The following is a 12,734-nucleotide window of genomic DNA, read 5'->3' on the forward strand; positions in this document are numbered from 1 at the left end:
AAGAGAAGGTGTCCTTTATTGGGAGGCGTCCTCTCCTCTCCTCTCATCGGAGGGACTTTAAGTTACCAATGTATTGCTTATGGCAGAGCGAAGGTGCAAGCAGATCTATGCAGATCTAATAAAAGTAGGCTCGTGAAACGCGTCTGAAAATTACAGGAAATAAACTACTATTTGGGAAAAACGTCAGTGACCAAAACAGACTTCTTTACTGTTCAATTAAGCCGCAATTGTCTTCAAAAGTTGTAAATAACACACACACACACACACACACACACACACACACACACACACACACACACACACACACACCTTCACTTGGCTAGGCATAGAGAAACAGACAAACTCCTTTTATACAGACTGAGAGGGGGGAGGTGGGGGTAGGAAGCAAAAATGAACGCACACAGAGTATCCAATCACAACAAAAAGCAATTCGGACAGGCACAATTAACACCAAATTAACATCGTCATCGGAGACGTCTGGTGACACAGAAATGGTGCATTACTGAGTCAATCAGCCGCACGCAAGAACACAAAAACCTGAAGATAAAATTACACAATTCCCAAAACAACGCCATCCAATCACAATTACCTTGACCAATAGAGCTGTTTAATTTGTGGAAGGTGTGTGTCGTTATGACATCGAGTGCTCCCCAAATAGGCAGTGAGAAATCTGTACGTGTGTGTGTGTGTGTGTGCGTTTTTGTGTGTGTGCTTTTTGTTTTTACATTTAGTCAAGTTTTGACTAAATGTTTTAACATAGAGGGGGGGAATCGAGGCGAGGGTCGTGGTGTCTGTCTGTCTGTCTGTCTGTCTGTCTGTGTGTGTGTGTAGAGCGATTCAGACTAAACTACTGGACCGATCTTTATGAAATTTGACATGAGAGTTCCTGGGTATGATATCCTCAGACGTTTTTTTTCATTTTTTTGATAAATGTCTTTGATGACGTCATATCCGGCTTTTCGTGAAAGTTGAGGCGGCACTGTCACGCTCTCATTTTTCAACCAAATTGGTTGAAATTTTGGTCAAGTAATCTCCGACGAAGCCCGGACTTCGGTATTGCATTTCAGCTTGGTGGCTTAAAAATTAATTAATGACTTTGGTCATTAAAAATCTGAAAATTGTAAAAAAAATATTGTTTTTATAAAACGATCCAAATTTACGTTCATCTTATTCTCCATCATTTTCTCATTCCAAAAACATATAAATATGTTATATTTGGATTAAAAACAAGCTCTGAAAATTAAAAATATAAAAATTATTATCAAAATTAAATGTTCGAAATCAATTTAAAAACACTTTCATCTTATTCCTTGTCGGTTCCTGATTCCAAAAACATATAGATATGATATGTTTGGATTAAAAACACGCTCAAAAAGTTAAAACGAAGAGAGGTACAGAAAAGCGTGCTACTACCCCGCTCTTCTTGTCAATTTCACTGCCTTTGCCATGAGCGGTGGACTGACGATGCTACGAGTATACGGTCTTGCTGCGTTGCATTGCGTTCAGTTTCATTCTGTGAGTTCGACAGCTACTTGACTAAATGTTGTATTTTCGCCTTACGCGACTTGTTGTTTCTTTGAGTGAGTGAGTGATTTTTGTCACCACTTTTTGATCATTATGACACCAAGTGCTGCCCCAGATAGCCATTAGAAAGGTTATAGAATCCTTCAAGACAAGTCTTGGCATTTGTTTATTTATTAGTTGGGCTGGCTGGTAGAGCATTGCTTGTTGTTTGATCGAATGATTTAGTATTTTTATTTATTTTGCCTGACTGACTCACTGACTGTATGTGTGTGCGTGTGTGTGTGCGTGTGTGTGTGTGTGTGTGTGTGTGCGTGTGTGCGTGCGTGCGTGTGTGTGTGTGTGTGTGTGTGTGTGCGTGCGTGCGTGCGTGCGTGCGTGCGTGTGTGCGTGCGTGCAGTGCGTGCGTGCGGTTGTGTCACTCAAAGTCCAAGGCCTGCTGATGTTATGAACTGGCAAGTCCGGTGCAGGTCTTTCACAGTTCCCCACAATGTTGCATCTGGAGCTGTTAAGCTTCCTCAATTACTGTAAAACCTAGCATTTTTCTATTCATGTGTATTTAAAGAAAAATATTTCAATTACTACGTGGAAGGGGGAGGGGGGGGGGGTAGCTCAGTTGGACTGGACTTGTGATCCGAGGGTCACAGGTTCGAATCCCGGCCGGGACGAACACGGGTCAACTCTATGTGCAGACTGAGAGACGGTATCCATGTCCCACTCCCGTGTCACCACAGTGGAACGTAAAGGACCTTGGTCGTTCTGTCATAAATGCAGGTAGCTGATTACACCTTAACACGCACACACCTGGGTAGGGCGACTCTTGTTGCTGCTAGCTTTCCACTGGGAGGAAGCAACATTAATTTCCCAGCATTGGGTAATGATAAAGTAAAGTAAATGAAATGAAATGAAATCCCTTTCACTTGTGGCACACGTGAAAATTGAATAACTAAAAATGACGCCCCCAGGGTTTACACAAACAGTTCAGTGAAATAGAGCAGATCTTTAAACTGCACATGGTTTTTTTTCTCACCTTCTCTGCCTTCCCCTTGGGCCACCACGCGAGGGTCAACATATTCAGGTCGTCTGCCCAGAAACCATGAGGTCACCTTCTGTAGCAAGGATGAGGACTCTGGCACGAACATTGGCACCCGTATTGTGTGTCTGAAACGGTGTAAATACGGATAATAGTAAAGTTCAACGAATTGTTTCTTCTGCAGAAAGGATAAAGATTCTGGTACGAACCCTGACACCCATATAGTGAACAGTGCAAATACGGATAATAGTAAAATCACTGACACCCATATTGTGTGCCTATTCTTTGTCGCTGTTTAAAGCAACAGAACGGTTCTTTGCTGAATCCAGTAGATTATAGGTTCTTCGCTGAATCCAGTAAATTTTTCAAAGTAATTCTGTTGTTCCGACCTACAATTAAAACAAGAAGGGCAAAGCCCATACGACTCACATGCTTGACCTTGACATGACCTTGACCTTCAGGGTCAAGGTCAAATAACTAAACCTAGCAATGACATCATACACTAAGAACTGCTTTACACATTTTTCCTACCAAAATACATGTGACCTTGACCCAAGGTCAAGGTCATCCAAGGTCATGCAACACAAAGCTGTTAATTCAAGACATAGGAAGTACAATGGTGCTTATTGGCTCTTTCTACCATGAGATATGGTCACTTTTAGTGGTTCACTACCTTATTTTGGTCACATTTCATAAGGGTCAAAGTGACCTTGACCTTATGTGACCAAATGTGTCTCATGATGAAAGCATAACATGTGCCCCACATAATTTTTAAGTTTGAAACAGTTATCTTCCATAGTTCAGGGTCAAGGTCACTTCAAAATATGTATACAATCCAACTTTGAAGAGCTCCTGTGACCTTGACCTTGAAGCAAGGTAAACCAAACTGGTATCAAAAGATGGGGCTTACTTTGCCCTATATATCATATATAGGTGAGGTATTCAATCTCAAAAACTTCAGAGAAAATGTGAAAAATGTGAAAAATAGCTGTTTTTTATACAACATTTATGGCCCCTGCGACCTTGACCTTGAAGCAAGGTCAAAATGCTATGTATGTTTTTTGGGGCCTTGTCATCATACACCATCTTGCCAAATTTGGTACTGATAGACTGAATAGTGTCCAAGAAATATCCAACGTTAAAGTTTTCCGGACGCCGGGACGTCCGGACGGACGGACGGACGACTCGGGTGAGTACATACTCACTTTTGCTTCGCATGTGAGTCAAAAAAGCCAGTCTCTCTCTCTCTCTCTCTCTCTCTCTCTCTCTCTCTCTCTCTCTCTCTCTCTCTCTCTCTCTCTCTCTCTCTCTCTCTCTCTCTCTCTCTCTCTCCTCTCTCTCTCTCTCTCTCTCTCTCTCTCTCTCTCTCTCTCTCTCTCTCTCTCTCACACACACACACACCGACACACACACACCGACACACAAACACACACACTGACACACGCACACACACACATTGCCCTTTCTACTGCTCCGATCCTAACCCTTCCTCTTCAAATGCTTTTTTTCCTTTGTTAAATCTTATGAAGTACCTAACACCAGTGAACACTAAAGTGCACCCAACACTCGGCAAGATAATCACCTGATCAAGTTTAACTGATTCATTTAGCCAGAGGCAACCTTTTTTTACCCTTTTTATTTTGTTTTAAATCAGCACCGAATCAACGCTCCCAGTGCCAGGGCTCCCAATCCATCTCCACATATCTAAGCAGCGTCATTGCCTGACAAACAGGAACTGCGTTAAAAGCAGAAATGTGAGAAACTGACAAACAAGCAGGAAGGGGAGAGAAATACTGCTCCCAGTCATGTTTCGCACGAAAACCATTTCCACTCCCATTATCTGGAGGGCCAGAATACTTCCTCGACTGATTGCGGAGGGGATTGGGGTTGTTTTTCCTGCATTATCTGCTACTGTGAATAGGATTGGGGAAAAATATGCAAATGCTTTATTTTTGTGGCAAGATGCATCTCTTAATTGTCTCTCTCCCCACTCTAAACCTCTACCCCCTACCCCTACTCGTGGATATCAGTTTTAAGGACAGGTTAGAAGCTGCATGATGCTTCATCTTAAATCTTTTCCTTGTTCACATCCAAACGTCAGCTCATCTCAATTTACTTCATTTCATGTATTGAAGCGTGGTAATCTGAATGTTTTGAGAGAAAAAAAACCTTGGTACATTTGTTTTTATGCTGTTTCTTTCTTTATTTGGTGTTTAACGTCGTTTTCAACCGTTCAAGGTTATATCGCGACGGGGAAAGGGGTGGGGGGGGGGGGGGGATGGGATAGAGCCACTTGTCAATTGTTTCTTGTTCACAAAAGCACTAATCAAAAAATTGCTCCAGGGGCTTGCAACGTAGTACAATATATTACCTTACTGGGAGAATGCAAGTTTCCAGTACAAAGGACTTAACATTTCTTACATACTGCTTGACTAAAATCTTTACAAACATTGACTATATTCTATACAAGAAACACTTAACAAGGGTAAAAGGAGAAACAGAATCCGTTAGTCGCCTCTTACGACATGTTGGGGAGCATCGGGTAAATTCTTCCCCCTAACCCGCGTTTTTTTTGTTGTTGTTGCTGTTCATTGATGGGAAAAAGTTACATGCAGACTACTTCTGCATCTAAAAGGAATGTTTAATTACCGGAAAACTGATTTTTTGTTTTGTTAACCCCTTTCTGTGGGCCATAGGCCTCACGAAAAAAAAGTGTTGTGTTGACTTGTCTGATCTCTCTCTCTCTTTCTTTCTCTCTCTCTCTTTCTCTCTCTCTCTCTCTCTCTCTCTCTCTCTCTCTCCCTCCCTCCCTCCCTCCCTCCCTCCCTCCCTCCCTCCCTCCCTCCCTCCCTCCCTCCCTCCCTCCCTCCCTCCCTCCCTCCCTCCCTCCCTCCCTGATATTGTTCTCCTTTGATCCCTGATATTGTTCTCCTTTGAAGCCCTTCCCTATTGCAAATGACAAGTTTATACAGTAGACTCCGCTAAATTAAAATAAGGTCACCTTGGTGCAGGACAAAAGTGGCTATATTAAGCGGGTGGATTTAATAAAAGGAACTCAGGGTTTTCAGGCAAACAGAGCCTTAAAACAAAGGAGAGACATTCTGTGTGCATCTCTTTTATTAAACAGAAAAACATCCTTACAAAAGCTAATAAAATAGCATTAGAGAGACAACTTAACGATTTTGATAAACAGCACCTTCCCTGACAGAGACAGACGGCAGAGCTTTAAACTTTTCTAGGATTGCGATCTTTTCTACAGGGGTCATGTCTGTTCTCTTGCGTTTGGTGGCCATGGTTGCTGGTGTCCAGATTCAGACTAAACACTTGTTGGCAGTGAATGTGACAGAAATGCGATCATGAACAATCATGCACATGAACAAAAGCTTAGAAGTACGCTTCTGTTTGAAGTTGTTTATGACCACTGACTTGCACTTAACGTGATTTCAAACTCACAAGAGGCTGGCCAAAACGTCTCAGGTTGTTTGAAAACCAGTCTAGTGATGCATTAGCTGTGAGTGATCAGACAGCGATTACAGACTCACTGTTACGGCTTTTCACACCTAACGCGAGCCAAAAAATGGCTTTAATAAGCGGGATGGTGGCTTTATAAAGCGGGTGATTTTAAGCATAAAACATAAGGAAAAATCCGTGCAGTCAGAAATTGGCCTCAAAAAGCGGGTGGCTTTATTAAACATGGCCTTATTAAGCGGATTCTACTGTATAAACAGTCCTATTCGCTTATGACAGATACACACGCATAACACACTCAGGCGTGGCAGGTGTACATACATTTTAAGAACAATTAGGGGCATCATGCAAGGAGTGCATGAACAAAAGTTCAGGTAGTTCTAAATATTGGCTGTATGCATTTAGTACACGATCACTATATTAAAGAGGGGTGCGGCTAGCGCACTGTATCACCTTGGCGGAAGTAAAAAAACAGTTATCAACTAATCGATCAATCAACAGACGATTTCCGAAAACTAGGCTACTCTGTCGGGTTTGTATAGGTTGTGACAGAGTGACGGACTGGGTGGCCGAGTGGTAACGCACTTGCGCTCGGAAGCGAGTTCGACCCTGGGTCAGGGCGTTAGCAATTTTCTCCCCCCTTTCCTAACCTAGGTGGTGGGTTCAAGTGCTAGTCTTTCGGATGAGACGAAAAACCGAGGTCCCTTCGTGTACACTACATTGGGGTGTGCACGTTAAAGATCCCACGATTGACAAAAGGGTCTTTCCTGGCAAAATTGTATAGGCATAGCTAAAAAAATTTCCACCAAATGCCCATGTGACTTGGAATAAAGGCCGTGAAAGGTGAATGCTCGCCCTAATAGGCTTGAGGTTTGCTGGCCGATGTGAATGCGTGATATATTGTGTAAAAAATTTCATCTCACACGGCAGAAATTAATATGTAAAGCGCATTGAGCATATATATGATTATGCGCTATAGCAAATGTCCATTATTATTATCATTATTATTTGAATATCATTGCTTTCAGGGGCGGACGAGGGGGGGGGGGGGGGGGGGGGGGGGGGTTTCTGGGGTTTCCGGAACCCCCCCCCCCCCCCCCCCCCCAGCCCAAATTTTTTTTTTTTAAATTTTGTTTTTTTGGGGTATTAATCAGTGACAAAATCTGCTGCCTGAAACTGGTAATGATCATCCTCAGAATGCACCAGATTGCACCATTTTGCATCCTTTTTTTCAACATTTTCCGGGGGGGCATGCCCCCGGACCCCCCTAGAAAGCTAGGCGCTTTGCGCCGTCGGCTCGGCGCTTCGCGCCTTCACACCCATATCTTTACAATATACTTTTGGAAACCCCCCCCCCATAAAATGAACTGATCCGCCCCTGCCTTTTTACTCGGACAAACATTGGATTTGGAGGGGCCAATCATTATCAGCAAGGGATGAGTTGGAAACACGTGGACAGGAGCACGTGTGAAGCGCGCTACTTGTCAGAGGAAAAGCAAGGGTATCAATCTTTCAGTTTCACAACCCATACAAACCTGAAAAAGTTATTTTCAAAAATCGTCTATTTATAATTAACGAATTTAGGCAAGCAAGCAAGCAATCAGCCATCCAGCAGAACAACGGAACAATCTTTCTAGATATATATCAAGACAGAATGCAACAAGACTAACCTTCCAGGAGTGATTGGCACGTGTGTGACGCCATAGCCCCTCACCACATCTGTGCCAAAGGAATCCAGGCCGTAGGCATGGACCACTATTTGGGGCCCTGCAAAACACAACCAGTTCAGTAATCACACTCTCCTACATGTACATCAAGTGACATTACCTCAATACCTATACAGTGGAACCCCCCTTTAAGACTTCCTTGGTTTTAAGACCTTGTCTTTTCGCATTTTTTATTCAGGACCCCTGTAAATGTACCCCCATTTTAAAACTTCCTAATTTTTAAGACCTGATTTTCTCAGATTTGTGGAGGTCTCCGAGCAAATGACAATAGTACAGTGAGAGTAACGCAATAACAGTCAGTTGCATCGTCAATATTGGAGAGCATTGAATAAAGAAGCTTCTTTTGTCATCTTCAGTTATCACTCCATGCTTGGATCTAGCTGCCATGCAGCTGCTAGATCAGGTGACATTTCTCTTTATACAGCTGGTATATAATTTAATTTAACTTGACCCAGCAGATATAAAATTCACTTGGTACAGTTCTGAATTATACTTTGTTTGAAATGCACTTCTCGTTATTTCTGCTCTTTAAATTCATGTACTTCACGTTGCAGACAAAGAATACCAAACAAAAAGTGAACACTTACAGCCATAGCAGTTTGTACTTTTAAAAGTGACATCAAGCGGAAAGTTCCAGACAAACATCTGTCTTTCATCCCGACTCTTCTTGGTGATCTGTGTGATTCCTTCTTCAAGGCCCTGCAAGCACATCAATAACACATTATACATAAAGTAGAGCAGAAGACTTTCCCGGTCATCATCAAAACTTCATGACGGGTGCATTTGTCTGGTGGTTATGGTGCTGGGCGGACATGTTTCTGGACCTCCCACATCAAATTATGTGCGGACTTGTTAGTGTTTTATCCCCCTTTGTATAATATTATTTGTCATCATTTTCAAGAGTTTTCATTCATAACCAGCTGGGGAATAAATAACTCTGTTCCCCATGTAACACATCGAGGTGGTGAATGGGTTTGAGCTTTCAGGCGTAACGTGGATTGTCAAAGTAAAAGCCAATCAGGCTGATTGTTTGATGTGTGGAACCATCGCGTCTTTGGATTCGTGTTTCCGAGGGCAACAATTGTAAGCATTCACTCTCAAAGACCCGATCAATGTTGATAATTACCGCGGCAACTCATGGTCAATTTGCAACTGATCTCTGTAATCGCAAAATGCACAACAAAAAGTCATAAAACACTTAAAAGAAATTAAATATGCCAAAAACTTACGGAACTTGCATACATGATGGCAGCTCTATACATTTTTAGACTGGAAGAAAAGCGACCTTTGACGTCACAGACAACTATGACGTGTTATCTCGAACTACTGTGACGCGCTTTGGGACACAGAATTGCGTTCTAAAAATTACGTTCAGAATGGGGATCCCTTCTGTTATTGTGCGTACTTTTGCTCATCCAAAATAATGACAAAAATGACGTTTGGTGGCTTGTTGTCAGACCAGCATTTTTTGTTGGTTCTCGGGGAGCCTTGGTCGATAAAGATAAAAACCGAAGGCGATATACCCCCCTCGGACCAACAAAAAAGCTTGTCTGTCAACAAGCCACCAAACATCTTATAATATGCAGAAAAGCACAAGACCAATCATTTATGACAAAGATCTTGTAGTCCATATGTCAGTGTTTGGTTACAAAAACTAATGCTACTCAGTGCTCACTGGCAAACTTACTCTACTAACATCACCACATGTGATGCACATGTGACACACACCTCTTAAAATATTTGTTTTAATAAAAAAAAATATGAAAATGTGTAACATTGGGTCAACAACTTCAAATGCCTACCCACATTATAATACATTTGCTTACTACTGTAAGTTACCTGCAATAGGAATTCATATTGAAATAAAAGTGACCTTTATTTTTGTGCACAAAAAATCATGAAAACCATAACATATCTGTTGAGACTTTTACATGTGATAAGCATCCAGAGACGAGTTGCCCACAGCGGTTCGCCACGGGTCGCTCGCAGTGCGAATGACAAAAAGCTGTTTCTTAGGGCAGTGCAGGAATTCAGCGCTCGCGAAGCACTCGGCCAGCGGCTTTGGTATATATGCTCGCCCACCGCCCGCCGCGTTATCCAAGATGGCGGCGGTGTTTACACTGCGATGCCGTGTAGCGTGTTTCGATCTTCTCGGCGTGGTTTTCGACGTGACCCAAGGGATCCACCGCTTTTCAAGGTTCAGGGACTACCCCAGCTAAATTTCCCATCATAACTACATTCTCTCTGACGATTTCACTGACCGAATCGTATACTAGTTTAAGAAGTACAACTTTTTTCATATCTCGCAGCAATCGTGCTTTCTTCGTCGCCATCGTGAAGCGATTTGCCTCGTTGTGAGCCCGTTGCATAGACCAATCCAGAGCGACTTTTCTCTGAGCGGGCTATTGTGATTCTGAGCAACGCATGGCTGTACTTGGACACATACCAACACTCAACAGCCAGGCTGCTTTCTCTGCAGAATGAGAATTGGTTGCTTAATCAATTTCAAAGATTGGCAACAAATTCCAGTCAGCACAGGGAGCGGCCAGGTAGCCGAGTTTTGGTATTCGTGTGTCCAGGTTGACAGATATTCTTGTCTCCGGTATTAATCTGAACAGGAAACTGTAGTGCCTGGTTTACAAGACAGGAAGGAAAGTAAGCTAGTACTAGACTTGTAAAGAATTACCAAATAATACAAATAAACATGACCAAAATCATTACTTACAGATGTTATGAGCCAATCAGGACCATGAGTGAAGCAGTACCTGCAGTAGATGTTATCATATTCTGGAAACTGAAACAAACAAAACTAAACTGTACACTCTAGTTCAGGATTATACCGTGCACCGGACTTCTGCAATCAGCAGCAATGCAAGGGAAGCAACCATGCATATTTGGGATTGAAGCAGAGAGTTTTATTCTGGTGGTTCCCCTTCTTGACACAAACACTATCATGCCAAACTTTCCATCAGGTTCTTACCTCAGTAATTTATATTAATACATGTAACTAGCCAATCAATCAATCTATCATTTTGCAAGAGAGTGTGTGTGTGTGTGTGTGTGTGTGTGTGTGTGTGTGTGTGTGTGTGTGTGTGTGTGTGTGTGTGTGTGTGTGTGTGTGTGTGTGTGTGTGTGTGTGTGTGTGTGTGTGTGTGGATAATGACAGCAGATTACTTAGCCGCAGCTGAGTTTATGAAATATGTAAAATATTAGCTTTTTACGCTTGTAAATTAATTTTTACAATGGATTGAATCTGATGTGTATGTGTGTGATGCATAATTTAAATGCATGTGCTTGTAGTCTTATGATAGAGTAAGCCTGGTCACTGATAATGATAAATAATGTGGGTTTTTTTCTCGTCGAGTACCCCTCTAATTGGATGGCATGGGTCTGCAAAGACGTGGTAAAATGTTTTTCCCTTTCTTGACGGCGTGGGTAGTATATACAACCTATACTTTTTACGTTGAATCCTTCTGTGTTTGTGAATGTGTAGTCCAAAGCCTGACACAGTGAAGGTTAAATGAATGCGAATAGTGCATGGCCAGACTCTTTCCAGGTGAGTGTCTGTGTGATGTTTTTTCCCTCTAAAAATGACATGACGAACAATTCTTTATGTGACTGGGTAATCTTGAACTTTAGTGTGTTAAATTCATAGCTCAGAATTCAGAGTCATTTAATCCTCCAAATTTTCAGAACCTGCACTTGTAAGCAGAACAAGTCATCTTAGATCCCTTTGGAGTCACGGAATGAACTGTACGAATGCTCGGAATACATTTCGTTTCCATGCGTCTGAGAAGGAATTATCCTAAGCGGCGACAGGGGAGGCAACTCCGGTTGCCTTAGTGATGTCCCTTGGATAACAACGTCGCCGTTATCGGGTCATTTTCGTCGATCAAACAACCAAATTAATTAATTATGCTTAAGTTTGGAGCTCAATCCGTCAATTAATTTCACGACAAATGTTCTTTGGCTTGATTACAGGGACATGTATTAAAAATAAGTAAAGAAATCCACTGGATTCTGAGCTATGAATTTAACACACTAAAGTTCAAGATTATCCTGTGACTGTTCTGCAACAACATTCCACCAAGAATTCACTGTGCGGCAGTCACGCCGTGAGCAGAGTTAGTAAAACCTCTGACTCTGTCGACAGGTAGTTGTTCTGCAGAGGCCCATTTTCCACACTGAATACTGAGCAGTTATCAAAAGCTCTCTTTCAAACAAATTCGAACACTGACACAACAGACAAAATTACTGATTACTGAAGTAAACATCTTCCCGCTTCAGACGTGAGAAGCTTGGTCATGTACGAGCAGTTCGCTTTAGTTTCAGTCAGATCGTGTCTGCACATGACAACAAACGATGCTTTCCGTATTAACGATCAAACGAAATCCCTGCCCATGAAAATACCACGCAGCTGCTTAGATTGTGTTATGTTAATTTCATTCAGACTATGAACAGAACAAATTCTAGACTGATTTACCTCAGCTGTCTCTATTTGTCCGCTGACCATTAGCAGGAAAACTGAACTTGACGCCATTTTTGTTGTCGTGACTTACTCGCCAAGGGAGTGAACTACAAAAACAATTGATATTCAAATACCACAGTTCTCTCCCTTAAAATGAGTCCCGTTAGCGAGTGCGCGACGACATGCACAGTGACTGTGGAATCGTTTAAATGATGTAGGTCTGTATAATTTTGTTATTTGGTAATGTTGTTATTGTTGTTCTTGTTCTTGTTCTTGTTGTTGGGTTATGTTGAACTTTTTTGTTGTCAACTCATTGAATTCAGGAACGGTTTTTTTCTGCAATCGTAGCCTCTGTACATAAATATTATGCTCTTGTAAGCATACTCAGTCATTTGGTTACCAATCAATGCAAGTTTTGTAGTAAACTATACAGATGCGTTTCATTTACATGAAGTTTAAAAGGAAAACATAGGCACAGCCATTTTGACAAAGGAAGGGAGACAACAATGTCGATTAT

At 42.0% G+C, this 12,734-nt stretch overlaps 1 protein-coding gene across 1 annotated transcript in view; it reads right to left on the reverse strand.

Moving 5' to 3' along the window:
- LOC138959283 (B9 domain-containing protein 1-like) overlaps nucleotides 1-12,318 on the reverse strand; it is a 17,163-nt gene extending 4,845 nt beyond the window's left edge. Inside the window, exons 1-5 of the mRNA XM_070330687.1 lie at nucleotides 12,233-12,318; nucleotides 10,475-10,543; nucleotides 8,337-8,448; nucleotides 7,693-7,789; nucleotides 2,552-2,682 (exon numbers count right to left, since the gene is read on the reverse strand). Of these exons, the coding sequence (XP_070186788.1) occupies nucleotides 2,552-2,682; nucleotides 7,693-7,789; nucleotides 8,337-8,448; nucleotides 10,475-10,543; nucleotides 12,233-12,289 (466 nt within the window). The 5' untranslated portion in view covers nucleotides 12,290-12,318. The remainder of the gene's footprint in view (nucleotides 1-2,551; nucleotides 2,683-7,692; nucleotides 7,790-8,336; nucleotides 8,449-10,474; nucleotides 10,544-12,232) is intronic.
- Nucleotides 12,319-12,734: the final 416 nt, after the last annotated feature.

Source organism: Littorina saxatilis, linkage group LG2 (genome assembly GCF_037325665.1).
Source record: "Littorina saxatilis isolate snail1 linkage group LG2, US_GU_Lsax_2.0, whole genome shotgun sequence".
In the NCBI taxonomy this organism is placed as follows: domain Eukaryota; kingdom Metazoa; phylum Mollusca; class Gastropoda; order Littorinimorpha; family Littorinidae; genus Littorina; species Littorina saxatilis.